Below are 17,772 nucleotides of genomic sequence, written 5' to 3'. Positions count from 1 at the left end.
TTAAGGAGCCCCAATAACCGAGGTAGCATCACAAGAGGGGGAAAAAACAGATCTTGGACATGAAAGAAACTGCAGAAGTTTGGAGGGTCAGGCGTGCCTGAAATCCCCCGTTCAGCATATCGGCGAAGGGCTGCCCAGACCCTGAGGTAATCACCAGGTTTGTGGTTTTGACCTTCAGGCAGCTTTTCCTTACCCAGCTTTTTTGCTGGGACTCTTTGGCTGAGCCCGGGAGAGGAGGAGGGACCCCCAGCACTCCCCGAGTGCTCCCGGTCGTCACGCTCCTGCGCGGTGGCTTTGCTGCAGCCACCTTTGAGACAAGACCCCCCCGCCCCAAGATCTCAAGTGGCTCCAGCTCTGGTGGGAAGGGGGATGCTTAGATCCACGCGTTGGGTCCAGACCTGCTCTGGATAGAAACGTGGTGGTTTCAGGAGTAGGAGCATCGCCTCCAAAACTTCTGAGCAAGATCCAAAGATTCTGGAGGGTGTAGGGCACAGAGCTGGTAGGTGTCGTGAACATGCAGATTACATTGAATCTGTACGTTCCTTTGTGGAGTCGAAGGCTGACAGAGGGGTCACTGTTGAGCAATTTGAGGCACTCCCATAACCCTGGGAATGAGAGACCAAACCCAGGAATTTTAATACAGTGTTTTCTCTGCAAATGCTTTTGGTCTGATATACACAGATGTGCTGCTTGCGTAACTGAAGATACAAGATAAATCTGCCTAAATACGTTAAAAAACTTGTATACACACTGGCTTGCACTGGAAAGCGTGTATTACATATAAGGTACATTATAGGAATTTATAGTAGCAACATATTGAAACTTTCAAGATGGGGTAGGAGAGAATTCCTTTAAACCCAAACAACCGTGTCTGCACATTCATTTTAAAAACTCTTCTGGAAATCTTGCACAAGGAGTCGTAGGCTTCCATGATGTGGATAGGCTACAGAAATTGTTTCTATAAGCATTTGACCGTTCTAGCTTTTGAAATTTCACATACTGACTAAAATCGGCAGCTCATCCTTCTGAAGTGCCATTTATGTAGGAAAACATCCTAAACCTCTTTACATAAATATACAGCTCTAGGAAACTTGAGATTATTTTTTAAAAGCACTGGAGTCATTGTGAAGGTGCCTATCGTGAAGAATATTCTCCCTCTAACTGCTAGTCCTTTATCTAGTGCACTTTTAACCTTCCATAAAATGCTCAGAGTCAAGTCTGGCGAGATGCCAAAGTCTTGGGTCTCCTACTTCATGGACTCGAGTCATATGGAGTTTTTTGGGTTCTCTTTTTAAAGGGAAAAACAAGCTGCTTGCTTTTTTTTTTGGTAGACAAAATTCTTCAGAAGTTCATGCATGAAAATGTTTTCTCCGTATCTCAACAATCTCGTCGTGCCTGAAGTAAAGCCAGACATTTATGTAAGTTCAGATGTCCGCCCCATTTTGTAAGTGTTAGTTGTTTGGCATCTTTGCATTTAATAAGGCACTAGAAATGAAATTTGCGGTCTCGGAGGGGCTCTGATGTTCAGAAGGCTCAGTCTTCATTCCCTTGGTTATCTCCTGCCTCCTGTACCTCCTCATCTCCTTGGTAGATCCTGCCACCTTTTTTCCAACGTGCCAGGTTTCATCTCCAAGTGCATGGCATTAACGAACTCTGTGTGGATTCAGCGTTAGAGTTACTGTAAGGTAGTTTGACAGTAACTAATATTTTACATAGGCCACTGGATTCTGATTTCAGAGAAGTTGTTCAGGCAGTGTTTGCCAGTCTTTTTTACTTTGCAAATTTAATGCAGGTGCTTTTGTGGTGTCTCAACGTCTTTCGGGTTGCAGCAGGATGAAGTGGTTTTAATACGGGAATTGATTTTCAATGTTCAAATGCCGTAGTGTTACGTTTCCTCTTTTGAATGGAGTTTAAAATCTCTTTTCTCAAACTGCTGGCTTAAAAAAAGGAAAAAGAAACATTTCTTAGGAGCAGGTCTATCATGGCCACCCAAAGCATCGCAGGAAATCAGTCCCTACAGCTGCCTGCACTAGTTGCCGGAGCGTGGGGAGAACTGGCACGGGTTAATGGCTTCTGCAGGAGCAGGGCGCGGGGCTTGGGGCAGAGAGCAGATTTAATTGACTTTTAAACATTATCATAATCATACGAACTTGTAAACATTATAGTGATATATAAAGCTGGGAACCAACTTCTGTCTGTGCTCCCTTTGGAAAGGAGCAATGTAAAAATACACTTGCCCAGAAATTTCTTTTCAGCCATCTTAAATTAAAAGGAGCTTGGAAAATTAAGAGCTTTAATGAGTACTTGATGCTTTCATTTCACTACAATTTAATAGTAACTATTTTTGCTTATCTGAGTACCCAAAAGCGGAGGTTCCCCCCGGAGGTGCCGTGCCCGCCTCTGCCCTTACCTCCGGTGGGTCCCTGCGCGGGGCCACGGCCACCAGCGGGGCTGGAGCCAGCTCCGCAGGTCCTCGCCTCGGAGCAGCCGCCGAGGGTCGTGGAGATGGATTATAATTAGAGTTCCCTCGTTAGCATAATTGCATTTTGTAAAAAAAAAAAAAAGGGGGGGGGGAATACCCAAGAAAAACCTACAACTGCAGTAGCAGTAATGCAATTTCCAAGCCTTTGTGTTAGGGGTGGTATTTCTGCGTCCCGGTTCGGTTTACGACCTCGCATCGGCTTCTGAGCCCTTTTCTGCTTTGGGCTGCGCCGTGTGCGTCCCAGGCAGCGGCGCAGGCTCCCATGGGGACCGGTTATGATGTTCATAGTAAATGTTCATGCAGAAATAGAGCCAAAAGTGTCCAGCTGAGTTTGGGATGTTGTCTAAACACTGCAGTATGGAGAGCTTACGTGTAAAACTGCGTGTCGGCGTACAGGGGAGCAGAAACTGCACGTCGGGGGCCGGCGTGAGCTCCTCCAGGGGAGCACATCCCGCTCCCTTTGGCAGCAATCAGTAAAATAAAAATGTTTAACTAATCCAGTCACTGGGGAGCGTTGTGTAAATTACAAACAGTTTAAGAGATCCTCAAGACTTCCATTGTGTTAATACAAATTGCCTTTTAGTGTTCGCTTTATATAGGATCCTTTTGAATGAGAATCCAGATGGCAGAAGCTACACAATTATTATTCATTACAGTTAATAAGTAGCACTCGGAAGCCCCAGTCAGCTCTGCAAGTCCCCCGTGATAGGCATTGTGCAAATGGAAGGGTAAAAAAACAGTCCTTGCCACAGAATATTTTAGGATTTCGGTTGAAGACAAGAAGGTATGAAGGGCCCTTACGTTTGCCTGCCCAGGAGCACAAACCGGGCTGTCGTCCTGAGAGCTCTGTCTGCAGGGAGTCTTCTCACTTCTCCTCCGAATGAAGGAAATTGTCTTTGATTTTAAAATGAGGCTCTAATTTTGGCCTTTTAGCTGTTCATTCGAAAGCTGCTCGTGGCCGGGGAGAGGTGGTTTTAGTAAGCAGCACCTTGTTTCTCTTTCCCGCCGCTGGAAAATGCCACTGTCTTGCATCCTAATTTCGGGGAGGGGGCCGAGTACGTTCCCGCGCTTGCAGCCCCCTTGGCGCACGGCGGAGCCCGGAAAGTTCCCCGAAACAATTGCCATGAATGACAGAAATGAAATCGAGGAGATTCAAGCCCTGCTGGCCATTACCCCACTTCCTGCATTCCTACTTGTTAATTGTCTAATTCCTAACGAGTCTTCAGGCGTCTGATGGACTTTCTGATGCGTGCTCACTCCGATGCTTCCTTCCCTCCCCTTCCTGGCCTCATCCCTCGCCAGAGACCTTGTTCCTTTAAAAATGCCATCCTTAAAAATCAGAAATACTCAGCCCAGCAAAAGGAAAAGGGAACTTGACATTAGTTGAGCTTGAAAGGCTTGGTGCTGTGAAAAGTGACTGACGTGTGAAAAGAGGCTACAATTAGTTCTTTCCCCGAGCACTCTCCCATTCAGTCCAGGGTCACTCCTTCAGCGAGCTGCGGCTTTGAGGGTAATGTGTTGTGACAGTTTGAGATGATGAAGAATAATTCTTGTATTCAGAGTTGCTGCCGCTTCCCCGCTGCCCTGACACATCAGGCTGCTGTCATTGTATCATTTATCCCGGCTGCGGCTTCACCGGGCTGTGCGGGAGCCTGGGCAGCCCTTGGTAGGTAAGAGGAAAGGGTCAGCTCTTCCAGCAAATGATTTTGGAGGATATTTTGAAACTGTGCTTAACAGGGGAAAGCAAACAGAGAGAAAGGAAAAACCATTAGAAGAAATAATGCACTGGAGATGAGATTTTTGAGTAGACATAAAGGAGATACCACGGCTTCAAGTGGACCACTACAGAGAGAGCACGAATAAGAAAGGTAGCATAATTTATGAGTGTTCCGGGCAAAAGAGGGCTATATAGATTTTCTTCAGGCATTGAATTAATGCACCCTATAAAATGGTTTCACATTTAAGCTTGGCAGGGCTTTGTACCTTTCTAGATTTGATGGGGTCCTTTGACAGTTCCTGGAGCTTTCTGGAATTGAGGGTGCAGCCACCTCGCTGGACAGGGGACGGCACCGCTCCCCCAGACCTGAGGACTCTGGGGTGTCCCCAGAGCAGGTCCTCCTCCTCCTCCTCCTCCTCCTCTCCACCTTGGCAGCCAGCTCAGGGAGAGCAGAGTGCCTTGAGTGGCAGAACAAGGGACAGGACCGTCAGGCTGCAGCGTGGCGGTTGGGACTATTAGCAGAAAGAAATGTTTCCTGGGAGGTTTCGTTTTCAATTTCTCATGCAACAACGTACGCACCGCAGGAAGGCTGCGCTGGTGCCGGTCTGCGGGCAGGCCCGCTGGAAGTAATGCCAGGCAGAGAGCAGCCAGCATTTGCTTTGCAACACCTTTAATGCCCTGTCGCTCTCCAAGCAGCATCGGTGCTTCCGCAGCCCCAGAGCGTGCTGGACGCTGCAGGGCCATGGGAGGGGGACGGCTGCCCCCAGGCGGGCTGGGGACCCCGGCCAGCCAGCCGCTCGCCATGCCACCTTCCCCCCCACTCTCGTCGGCCGCTCCTCCCCACGCCGGCAGCAGCAAGGATTTTTAGCGCTGCTGCCTTCACCACAGCGGCAAGCGCGTGTGCCCTGAAAATCCCTGTTATTCTGGGACCCTGGGTGATGCCAGCGGTGCCCATTACTGTTACCGTCAAAAGCGCAGGCAGGGCTGTTCCCAGCTCCCCTGAAGTGACTTTCTCCTCATGGCTTCAGCAGATGTTCCTGCTCCTTCGTCTTTTTTCCTGTCTTTTTTTTTTTTGTTTTTAGGGCAGTCAGGACTTTGTGAGTTGTTTCCTCCGGGGACATGGGCAGGTTTTAGTATTTACGTTTCCAGTATTAGCATTTATTTGTATTTGTGTTTGTTTTTCACGGGCTTTTGAAAGCCTCAGGGAGCCATTTATGGGGCCAAAATAATGCAAGTGCTGGTCTTCTCACAGTATTTCATTTCCTTGATGGTGGAAATGCTACGAGAAGAGCAGGTCTCATGTTATTTTGACCCCATAAATAGCTCCCAGAGGCCCCTTTCTTCCTTCTCCCACCCACTCCCCCCAAATCAAATATTTAGGTTTCTGCAAAGCCTGACTTCTCAACCCTGGTTATCTTGCTTCAGCAGAAGCAAATTGCAGTTATTACAAAATAGCCAGAGAGTCTATAAGGCCGAATGGGTTTTATATGATGCACAATTTGTTGGCTACTGTACAAGTTCATTAAAGTGTATCATAAGAGGTTGTTTTACTGGTACATTTAAGGAAGTTAATACATCTCGACAGTACATGCATGGGGGAATGCAGATACAATAACCCTCAGACATGCTGGGGCCAAGTCCATTCCTGGCGTAACTCCACCGAAGTACACAAAATCACTCGCCGGGCAGCCGCGTCCTGCTCTGCTGGTATGGTGCTGAGCCTTGATCCAGGCTCTCCTGCCGCTCGCCCCTGTCTTTCCACGGGGGGATCCTGGGGTTTGCTTCTATTTTGTGTTTTTCAGCAAGCGTGTTCCCAGCACAGAGGATGTCGGTGGTCTGACCAGTTACATGACACATCTTATTTAGGTCCGGGAAGTATTTCCCCTCCTTTCAGCTGTGCCATAGGGCTTGACTCCTTGGTCCCGGGGCAGTGGGAAGGTAGCGCTGCCCACGCTGCCTGTCTGTAGGCACATGCCTCTCCTGATACCCAACAGCCCCACCACACCATGGTGGCTCCTTCTGCACTTGTTGGGTCTATCCAGGCATCGGGTCTGTCAGAAATCATCCCCCAGTTTTTTAGCCTGTAACAGGAAGGGTGTCCCAATGCCATGAGGCCGTTCCCGGTCTTGTCTGAGCTTCCCATGGGAATGGCGTCGATGTTCCTGTGCACGTGCCTCTGCCATGCCCTGGTCTGCTGGAAGGTCTGGGAGGAAAGATAATAGTTTGCACTAGACTTTTTTTTTAATTATATTTTTTTATTAATGAAACAGCTGAAAAAATTGACTAGTTTGGGGGAACGTAGGAAAATGTGCTGACTGTGGTCCTAGAGGTCATATGTGCAGCACAGGTAGTCCCTGGTGACCATGTAATGGCTAATTGCACATCTCGTGTGACCCAGCTGCGCACGAGAGCCGGGCCCGGGCGAGGGCAAGAGCCCAATTTCCTGAGCACAGCGGTGCTTTCTGCTGCAGCGGTCAGGAGTTTTACAATGCTTTCTTAGGTATCAAAATACATTGCTCGTCTGCCTCGCCGTGTAATTAGTTCCAGAGCGAGCGGGTTTGCAATGTGGGGCTGTTTGAGAGTGGCTGGACTCATTCGCCCAGGGGAATGTGTGCGTTTACCATCTGCGGCGCTTGGGATGGCAGCTCGGATGCGGGAGCTCCCCCAGTTTTTAGCCTGACCCCTTTCAAACCTAAAGCGGGCTCTGTGCAGGCTGGAGGGCTGGAAAACTTCCCCTCCAGTTCCTCTTGAGCCTTTGCATCTCTTTTACGCTCTCTTTTGTCCCTCCCCGTTGCTAACTGAAGGGGTTTTACATGCCTGACAGCAGCAAGGGGAGCAGCAGGGAGGGAGCGGCGGTGGTGCCGAGCCGGAGCTGTGCGGCACAGCCGGGATGGGACCCCAGCCTCCCCAGCCAGGCCCTGCGCCCGCTGCTCTGCCTCCCCCATTTGTTGTCCATGCTGTTTCCCTGGCTGGCATCAGTCTCTGCAGTGCCACCCCCTGGCAGTCCCCCGCAGAGGTGACAAGCGCTGCCGGCTGCAGAAATCCCGCAGCCCCCGGAAAGCCACCCTGCGAGCCCCAATTCCCTAAAATCCCATCCCGGCAGGGTGCGCGGTCCCGCACAAGTCACCGAAGGACAGGCAGGACACGGCGTGGCCAAGGACAGGCAGGAGCTGGCAGGCAAGAGCTCGGTCCCACGGCCCAAGGGGCAGAAACCGCCACGCAGGAGCCACGGGGCTGCCGGGAAACAAATGCTCCCTCGCTCTTTCCCTCTCCCTTCTTTTGCTACGGTTACTGAAAACACAACATTTGCCTGAAAATCAATTATAGCTTAAAAAAGAGAGAGCGAGCAAAGTAGCCCCGTGAGGAGTTCAGCAGTCTGAACGCTGTTTGGGGGAGCCCCAGCCTGCCCAGCGCCGGCGATGGCTGCCCAGCGCCCGAGAGCTCTGACGTGGGACGTTTAACCGAAGCCAGCTGTGTGCGGAGGGAGATAAAAGCCCCAAATCAGACAGGATAAGCACAGTATTAGTGTGGGATACGCCACTCATTTCTGATTTAAATTACTGTTTTTACTTCCTGAACTCATGGGAGAGTAAGGATGTGAGGAAAATGAAGAGGTTTAGACATGGACATTCCTTCACCAAATACTGGCAAGAAATTGTGATTAATACAGCTGAGGTTGTTATCATCGCTGCTTATAGGGTGACTGGTTTCCTGCTGATTTGTTTTTCATGTATCCTGGGCAGATTATCTCCATTGCAAGTTACCTCCACGATCAAGGATTAAATCCCCTAGGCCTCGTTTGCTAGGTGTACGCTCGCCTGGCTGTTATCCCTGTGGTGCCTGGGTAGCAAACGGGAGCCGTGCAGTGTCTGAGGATGCTGGGGCGGGATGCTTTTTGTTTTAGCGAAGAACTGACTTTCTGCTTTTGCTGTGCGCTTTGTGTATCGATATATCCTTATCGTGGAGTCCCGTTGCAGCAAAAGGACTGTCGTGGTGTTTACAAAAGGTTAAATATCCCGGCGCGAGACAGAGGTGTGCAAACGGCGGAGGTGCAGTAATATTTAGCAGAGAGCAAAGCGGGCACCGCTCCTCCAGCTCCTGCGTCTGCGGCTTCTTTCCACCCCCATCCAAGCAAAACTCCCGCTGCAGGGACAGGGAAAGCTGCCTGACTCCTCCGGGGGTTTGCCCCCTGTGCCTTACATGCACGACACTGCGGCGTGCAGCAAACAAGAGGGTTTTTCTCTTTCCCCTTTGGCAACAGAGGAATTTGCCCGAAGCTCCTATCCCCATCCCGTCCCCTCCAGCGCAGGCTGCGCAGAAGCAGCCGACGGAAGTCGCACCCAGGGCCACGCGTTGCAACTCGCCAGAATATTTCTTGTAGCCTGTCACCGCGTGTCTGGGAGAGGATTCCTGTCGTGTACATGGGGCTCTGCCTAATCTCACCGCTGCATGCCGCCGCTGAGTGCTGGCCGGGGTGATGCTGCCCGGCGGCGCTGCTGCACGCTGCTACTGAGTCAACTGTTGGGTTCAAGTGGCTCACAGAGAGGCCACGGTTAGAAACGATGCTCTGCACACACAAAAATCCTCGTGTTTCAAGATTAGGGAGCAATAAAGGCTTTGGGAGGTCAGTGAGGGGAGATGTATGGATGTGTGTGACTGGGAGAGGGAGAGCCACAGTCAGGCCTGCTTTCTCTTTTGCTTTGAGGCACAGCTCAGGCATGTAGGAAAGGGGATATTTTCTCTTTGGCTTGAAAAAGCGGAGTTATTTATGTCCGTTTGTGCAGGATAAAGGGTTGTGGAAAGTCCCTGGTGTTCCCAAGGTGGAGGATCGCAGTGGTTATGCACCACGGGTACATACCACCGGTAACTGGTGTTGCTGCCACTCCCCCTTCCCCGCCATCTCAGCAGCATTGCTGCGGAGGAAAGATGTTTCATCATCTGCCACCGTACCCTTCGCACCCTGCTCAGTTCAGCCGTGAGCATCCCCACTATCGAGTCCTGACATATCGTGAGTCAGCGGCCTCGTCCCCAGGAAAGGGGCCGCTCTGCCGGGCAGCGTGTAATGTCTCCATCCAACTCCGCTTCGGCTCAGCTGAGCTGTGAGCCCGGCAGAGCAGTAGAACCAGGAGCTGGGATGCCTCTGGAGTGATTCGTCAAATCACCCCGGAAAAGATGGATGACAAGCAAATGTTAGAGCAATGATACAATAAACAGATTTGTCAGTAAAGCGACCATCTAATGGCACTCCGGGTTTATCTGAAACACTAACCAGGACCTGCTCTCTCTTCCCGTTGCAGAGCTTCAGCGAGAGGGAAGCATAGAGACGCTCAGTAACAGCTCTGGTTCCACCAGCGGCAGTATCCCACGCAACTTTGATGGCTACAGATCGCCCCTCCCGACTAACGAAAACCAGCCTCTCAGCCTTTTCCCCACGGGATTCCCTTAAATTAGCCGAACATCCAAGGAGAGATCCAGACAGGGTAACAAGCCGCCTCTCCGCCTAAACAATCCCGATGTGTCTGTCACCTGCCAGTTTGCCGCTGCGCTGGATGGTTCTCGTTACCCTGATAAATATTGACGATTCTTAAACCTTCCTGAAACATACTCACAAAATCTTGACTTTGTGTTCCTGTGCAATATGAAGAGACTCCATCTTCAATCCTGATAGCTCTGCGGCTTCTTTTTTCGCTGTGTTCAGGAAGAGGTTGGTTGAGGAGAAATATTTCTAAGCCATTTTTGGTCAAGCACATGGTTTCACAACCATTCTCTGCTGTTTCGTGTTGAGAGATGAAGGGAATCTCCCATTTGCAAAAGTGCTGAGCATTAACGAATGAACTGGAGAGAGTGGAAACTGGAGGACTTTCTGTGGACAGGGTTGATAATGTTATTCCTTCCTCGTTGCGTCTCCTTGCTGCCCTCCTTCCCCACTGATACTCATCAATGCCAGGAGTATTACGAATGGAAATGTTTCTTTTTGTTCTTTGGAAGAGTTATCTCTATCGCTCTGGTTTTCTTCTAGTCATGTATTTTAGAAACATACTTAATTGACTAACTGCAGTCACAAATTTCTCATATTTGGTTATAAAAGTTGTTCATTGGAACTCAGATATCTGTCCAGAAATGCATGTGTCATTGAATAAATCTAAGTTAAACGAGAAACTGCTTAAATGGCAATGTTCATGGAGTGTTACTGGGCTGGCTGTGGGCTTCGTATATCTTCCTGGACCAGACTACGTGCATATTTACTAACTTGAGGGCTTTAATTAAAGCCATCAGTGGATGTTATGCAGCCAGTCTAGCTTGGTTTTGCCTCCCTGCTTTCTCATCCCCATGTGCAAGGGCAGGATTTTTAAAAATAGGAGACTTAGATGGTGTGCCGTGCACCCGCTTAGCGCCTCTGAAAATCAACCCCCATCCCTGTTCGGGTGTCTGACCCCAGCTCCTTGCGTTGGCTGGGGCCCTGCTTCTTCGTCCCCCTGATTTTGGTGGGACGAGGACCAGGCAGCAGAGACACCCACCTACGTCTGTTGTGTTACAGGATCACATAGAAGGGGCTTTGCAGAACCCGTATAGCAGCCTGAGCCTATATACCCCACTGAACGTGCACAGTCAAAACTAGCAGCGCATAACTCTGCTGATAAAATAGCCATGGGCTCACACATAGTAACCACATGAATTCCTATATCTCAGCCAACTTGTGTCGAGAAGCAGAGAGCGAGATGGGACTGTCAGCTTATGAAATTTCCTTCCCACTGCTTGTTTTTAATAGAAGCCGTTTGAGTCATGGCAATGAGAGGAAACTATCTAAACCCACAAATCTTTTCGCACTCTTATAGCTTAAACCAGCCACACTGAGTGATGCAGAACCGACCACCCTCTTCCTACTCTATCCCCAAACACCAAATACCAAATTCAGTCTTGGGCCTGATTTTTTTTGTTTTTAACTGTAACGCCGCGACTCAGATCTCAGCAGCTTTTATTTTCTTTCTCTTCAGGCTTGGAAACCACTAATAAAAACTGAGAGTCTGCAGCAATAATTTCAGTTTCTTGCTTGGTTTTCAGTCAGTCCTTTCTCAAGCAAAAAAAAAAAACTTCCTTGGGATGAAATCAGAGGAGAGTTCGCCCGTAAGTAAGTACTCGCAGCTCCGTCCCGCTGGCTATATCTGCTGTAATGCTATGTTTCTTTTATGTCTGTAAAATAATGGCTTGAAGTAAGGGGCTGAGGGTAGGGCTGGCACTGCGGACAAATGGGACCGCAGGGTCAAGTCAGTCCACACCAGTCAGGATTTTTAACACAGTTCAAGGCAAGGTCAGCTCCAAAAGTTCAAACAAAATCCAGATTAACACATACAGAAGGGATTGTGTTGTCACCGTGATGCTTGTTTCCTTTCAGGCTTTCTGAGGAGCGGCCATAAGGGACAAAGTTCTCGCAAAGGAAGGTGACCGCTCTTCTCCCTCCCGCCTCAGACAGCTTGGTTGCTGGTTCTTACTGAACACACAAAGCAGGATAGCGCATAACGCAGAGTGGTGTCATTGGAAATGTATTTGTTGTTGGCAGGCATTAAATCACTTTTTATAAGTGCTGCAATACGGCCATGTGGAAATTCCCAGTCTGCAAGAAGCTCCTTTGAATCAGGATGTTTTGTTTTAAGGGGGGGGGGGGGGGGGAACCCTACAAACTGGGGCTGTACCAAAATATTTTCAGTCTGGTTCATTGAAAAGAATGTCCTAAATTCCCCGCTGTTGATAGCCCCGTAGCCAAACTGTTAAGAAAGCCTAGAGCTTACAAAAAAAAAACCAGCACTGCTATGAGGTGGCTAATTTAACTTTAATTTGGTACTTCACAGATGACCCAGCAGAATAACTACCGATTTCCAGCTCTTCAGTCAGCCAGTGAAAACCGAGTGTGTTGCAACAATAACTCTATAGGGTCTGATTCAACGATAACTCTATAGGGTCTGATTCAGCACATCCCCGCGGTGTGTGCCTCACTCGCAGTGCACGCCTCCTCCCACCGATGGCCCCTGCCTTTAGCATACGCACAAAAGCCCCCCATTTCAACTGGGCAGCACACGCTTTCCTGCAACACCACCTTTCCTCCGCCTTAACCTCAGCAGCGATACTCTTTTCAGGCACCAGGAGAGAATATTGCTGCTCCTTGATGATGTCTAGAAGCTGCTCCTAAGGGAGGTTTGCCCCTGACTTTAATGCAACCAGGTTTTCAGTCTAGGGACCTGATCCAAACCCCGCTTAAAGCAAAAATAGCCAGAGGCTCGTGGTCTTCGCAGGATTTCGGACAAGTGTCTCCTGTTGTGGAAATAATCCAGGTGAGTTTCTGAAATGCCGAATTTTCAAACGCAGCGGCTGGCAGGCGGTCGCAGGCAGCCCAGCAAGAATGTTGTGCCATGATATAAACCACTGGCTCAAAAAGAGCCCAAAAGACATGCCGGACTTGCAGGTTTTTAAACTGTTTCCAGTAGTAGTAAGCAGCGGCCTCCCGCTGAGTTCAAAAGGCAACACGTCTCATTTAAAGGAGGGCGGACTGTATATCACTCTGTGCATAAAGTGGAGCTCTTCTATTAAAAGTTGAGTTCAGATTTCACGAATTAACGTGAAATATTGCTTTCTTATCCTACCCTGGTTTCTGTAATAAACACACGCATGTAGCGTGCTTAAATCATGGGAGGGGAATGTTTTGCTGTTTGAAAAGAAGTGGAAAGTCAAAGGTTCTCCAAATGTGACAGCTTGAAGCTCAAATGAAATCAAATCTCAGAACCAGTCCAGGGCCTGGGCGTAACCAGCAGGGCTGGTGTTTCCCAGTGCTTTATGGAACACGTGGGGCTTGGGCTTCGTTTGCTTTGCCGGCGAAGCTCGGCCCTGATGAGCCCCGATGGAGCAGGGCGCTCTGCCCAAGCAAAGCCAATAAACCCCATCCTGCCGCCCATCCCTACGAGGGGACGGCTGCTGGTTGTCCTGCCCCGAGCAGCGTTAGCCAGCCCGAGAACGAAGTTTGCCGACGACGAGGCTGGGAGAAGGCAAACCAGCGAGGGGAACCGACCGAGGGCAAAACACCGCCAGGATCTCCGTTCTTCCTCAACAGAGAGCCCAGAGGAGGGTTTTGCTGCAAAGTGCAGCTGTGAAATCCCTGAACGCTGCTCCCCCTCCTCTGTGACCCTCCGAGCATGGGGGTAAAGACGCGGTGCTTTCACCGGGGCTTCCTTAGTAACTTTTGGAGGATCCAAACTGCGTCTGCGCCACGTCTCTACATTTATTTTCTCGCTTCTTTGCTCTGGCTTGTTGCTGTGCAGGGTAGGAAAGTTTGCGCCATTTCCTGTTGTCTTTCCCTTATGCTCCTGAGATATTGTAAAAATGTTCGGTATCCTCCAGTAGGTTGTAATCACTTCACCCTAATGTTTCACAGCTGCTAAGTGTAACTTTAAACCCAACCATTTGAGTGCTTACAATTAGCGAGTCAATGGAGCTGAGATCGGGTCTTTGTGATTGCAAAAAGAGAAAATGAAACTCCCCCCCCCCCCCCCCAAGTTTTAATTGGATAAAATGGGAACAAAAGTTGCGGAGATGAGGGGGTTTTTAATCCAATAAATGAGTAGTGGCTTATGTGCTAGGAAAAAATAATTGAATCCACTGCTTGGCCTGTTTCACAGATGGAAAAGGCACCGGGACAAGCATGTGTCTGTGGCGGCAGCGCCTCTGTCCTGGTAACTGCACGAACCCCCTCTCGGAGCTCCCCGCTCTCCGTTTGAGGGAGCAGAGCCGGTGAGAACAGGATTAGCCGGAGACAAGAGGCTTCAGCGGTGCCCCTCACCTGTCCCTGCCCGGGAGCTGCGGCACGGCCGGGCAGTGCTTCCCGCCCCGCCGTCACCCCGCTCTCGCTCTGGTATAAAACCATTTGCCTGCCCCAGGGCTGGCTGCGTTTTCACCCTTGCTTTTTGCCTCCCTCAGTGCTTTCAGCCCCAGCCGTAGGCAGAAGGCATTAGGAGATGAAGGTGCTGCATTCCTGCAGCGCTGCCGGCGCTGGGAGAGGGGATGGCTGCACTGCTTGGCCAGAAAAAGCCATGAACTGGGCAAAATGGCACACGGCTGGTAAGTCCGGCTGCGGGGGGCAAATGAAGCAGCTGAAGATGAAGGTTGGGCTGATGCCTCCGGAGAGGGGAGCTGCCTCGGTCCCTGCGCCACGCTGCCTGAGCCTCGCAGGGTGCAGGCAGGGCCCTGCCGTGCCGGCAGAGGCAGCGGCCACGTCCCCAAGCGACTTCGCAGCCCAAGCAAGGGGCAAAGCAGCAAGTGTCTGTGTGGGGGTGTGGGGGGTCCCTGCTGATGGCCCTGGGTTATGCAAAACTGTTTGTAAATGTGTTCTAAGCCTTTCGTAAAACAGCACGGGGACCATTTAATCTCATGCTGTTCCTTAACATTAATTGAATACAAGTGTAAACTGAGGCTCGTATTGAGGAGCCCTCCTGGCCCAACAGGGTAAAACCTCCTTTGGCTGATGTTACTGGGTTTGTTCCTGCTCAGCGCTCCCGCCTCCTGCATGTGTTGGGAGCAGGTTTCAATTATACCAGAAAACACCTTTACCCTGGTGAAAGCAAAGGGCAGCTCATAGCGGGGATACAAGCCACCAGCTCCGGAGCTGGACCATGGATGCGGCAGGGTCGCTGCCTCCCCTGTCCCGCATGGTGCCCGGCTGCACCCTCGTTCCTCCAACACCATCCACAAGCAGGGTCAGCGCTGGAGCTGATGTTTCCCACTGCAGGGTACAGCCTGGGGGACGTGCCGCGTGTCCCCCCAGCCTTCGGGACACACGGCCGTTCCCGGCTGTGCCTGCACATTGATACTGTCCCATCAATTGCCACCCTGTCCCTCGCTGGGCTTGGATGTAATTTGAAGCTGCGCATCTGTCGGTGAGTTCCCAGGCTGAATTTGTGCCTTTCTTGGGAATTTCTACTGCAGGAAATTGCACTAAAACACTGATGGCCCCGTGCAGGTTGCAGGTAGGTCACAGGCATGGGTGTCATCCGAGCGGGCCAAGGTAAGCTGCCTGCATATGGCCCACGTGTGCTGTGGACCAGGACCATTCCTCCGGCCGCAGAGCTGCCTCCCTGCCCTGCCCCGCACCGGTGAGAGTCCTGTGCCTGCGCCTGTGGCAAAGGCCCCATGAGCCAAGTCCTGCAGGGCTCCCAGCTATTGCTGGGAACTCCGATGCTCAGCAATTCCCAGCGTGCACTCAGCGCCTTGCAGGATCCGGCTCTCTCGAAGGTGGCAGCTCCATCCCCAACGGGTTCTTCTCCCAGCAGCTCTGGCTGGGGCAACCACAGGAGGGTGACCACTGGCCTTGCTGGGTGGTCACCGCAGCAGGCAGGGTCAGGGGCTTGCAGCCTTCCCTGTCTCCTCTGCCTGCTTCCCTCCATCCTGTTGGGTTTCATCCCATCCCTGGGGATGGGCACGGCGCAGCAGGGCTGCTGCTCCCTGGTAGCCCTCCCTCTGCGGGAAGCACTCCTGCCACCTGACCATAAACACTAATTAATAGCAAAGCCCTGGTCTAGATCAAGGAGGCGGCTCTGAATTTTCTTGGGAACTTCGCTGTCTGAAAGGTATCTTAAATATTCTCTAGCATTCAGCCTATCAGTAGGTCAATTATACGGTGAGCAGTCATACGAAGTTAATTTCTAATTTAATACAATGTTAAAAGGTTGTCAGGTTAAAATCTAATCTATAAACAAGACATGAAACGTCTCTTTAAAACGAGTGTCATGAACCAGTCCTGGCTCAAACCACAGACTGCTGCTTCTTTTATAGGATGTAATTACTTCCCAGTGAGTATTTACAATATTATTATAGGACCGTAATAAAAGGCCGGTGCCGGCCGTGCCCGCGCAGCAGCCCAGTGCCAGCTGGGTGCTAATCCTGCTCCCACCCCAGCCCCTCTCCCTCCGGCCCCTTCTCTGGGGAGGTGAGAAGTGCCGGCTCGTGGGGCTCTGCTCCCGCTCTGCGCCGTGGGAAGCAGGAGGAGGGAAGAACCGATCATGTTTTCACGTAAAAACATCAGTGTCAGGGGGACGGGGACCCCCCTGACATGTTTTGGAGGGAGCACAAGTGTCTCTGCATCCCTCAGCGAGGAGGGCTCACCGGCCCGGCACTGCAGCATTTCACCGGTCCCTGCAATGTGCCGTACCTGACAGTCCCGGGGGAAACGATGGGCAAGCGTGTTCGTTTTTGAACAACCTGGGGAAAGGACTTTGGCAAGGTTTTGCTGCGGGCTGAAGGTTACGAGCCACGTTCAGACCAATGGCTTCATTCAAGCAGAAAACCAGAGGCAGCACCTGCAGCCCGGCGCAAAGAGCCGGCCCCATGCCCTGCCTCCCCGCCCCACCTCGCACCCTCTCCCCTGGCTGCCTCCATGGGAGGGACGGGCAGGACGCAGGCAGGAGGGACCGGGCACATTCTGCTGCCTCTCCTCCCACGCGAGGGGTGTCCGCATTGCAGCCACCTCTGGAGGTACGTTGAATTTTGCCCCTTTTGCTGTCAAAAGGGGAAAGTCCAGCCATCATGTGGGAGTGATGCCATTGTCCCACCCGGGCAGCTGGCTGGACCACGAGACTCCTGCTCCTGGTAGTTCACAGTGTCTGTGGGAGCTGGGCAGGATCCGGGCTGCCCTTGCAAGGCTCAACCAAAAACCACCATGCGTCACCCCGCCGTAGGTCACGCGATTGGCTTTGAAATCATGTGGGTTTATTTTCCAGGAGGAATCCCACCGGCTTCAAAGGTTTGGATCAGATGCAGTCATGTCTGAGCTCTCCTCTACACCCATGAAGCCCTGCAAGGTGGGGTCTTTCTAAAGAAGACCAAGATTTTGATGGGAGCAGGTGACCCCCACAGTGAGGGCTGCAGGGAAACGTGGCGTAATGTAATACCAGCGCTAAAATGGAGGGAGGTGGTGATGTGCTGGTCTGACCCAGCCCATGAAGCTGCAAGGGATGCGTGGGCTCTTTGCTGCGGCCCCTTCGCTGGCCAGGACTCCTTCCTTTCTCTAGCTTTTCTGGTAAATTCTGCTGCTCTTTGTAATTGAGAAAAGCTGCTGCTGAACATCTGCACAGGCACTGTCCGCTCCGAGCCGGCTGCCAGGGTTGTTAGTGCTTGCGCTGCCGGCGCTTTGATGTGCGCGTGATTCACTGGCTTGGCCGGGGCCGCCCCGCAGATGCTGCCTCTGGGTGGTGCGGGACAGCACGCCACAAGGTGGGACGGCACCCGCTGCATCTGTGCAAACAGCAGCCCCCCGGCAGCCCCCGCTTGAAACACCCCGTGCCTCCTCGCCAGGGCTCAGGAGGTGACCTCTCCTGCTTCCATCTGCAGAGGAAGGTACCCGGAGGCATCCGGGGAGGTCGGCTCAGGTGCTTCCCTCCATCCCACCAGCACATGAAGGGCGGAGGGATGGCGATGCCCACGCGCCGGCCGGCACGGCAGAGCCCCACCTCGCCGGTGCAAAGGAGAAGCAGCCGAGCGGAGGGAGCAGAAGAGCCCTGGGCTCGGGGCTGGCAGCACCAGGCAGGCAGAGCCA

At 51.6% G+C, this 17,772-nt stretch overlaps 1 protein-coding gene across 5 annotated transcripts in view; it reads left to right on the top strand.

Moving 5' to 3' along the window:
* Positions 1 to 10,422, top strand: part of BCAS3 (BCAS3 microtubule associated cell migration factor) — a 372,309-nt gene extending 361,887 nt beyond the window's left edge. For 4 of the 5 annotated variants that reach the window (XM_050908947.1, XM_050908945.1, XM_050908946.1 and 1 more), the window contains one exon: positions 9,497 to 10,422. In XM_050908947.1, the coding sequence (XP_050764904.1) occupies positions 9,497 to 9,645 (149 nt within the window). In that variant the 3' untranslated portion in view covers positions 9,646 to 10,422. The remainder of the gene's footprint in view (positions 1 to 9,496) is intronic. The other variant, XM_050908948.1, reaches the window with a different exon arrangement.
* The last annotated feature ends 7,350 nt before the right edge of the window (positions 10,423 to 17,772 follow it).

Source organism: Gymnogyps californianus, chromosome 20 (assembly GCF_018139145.2).
Source record: "Gymnogyps californianus isolate 813 chromosome 20, ASM1813914v2, whole genome shotgun sequence".
NCBI lineage: Eukaryota > Metazoa > Chordata > Aves > Accipitriformes > Cathartidae > Gymnogyps > Gymnogyps californianus.
The sequence above is the reverse complement of the archived record's forward strand: the minus strand, read 5'-3'. Positions and strand labels throughout refer to the sequence as shown.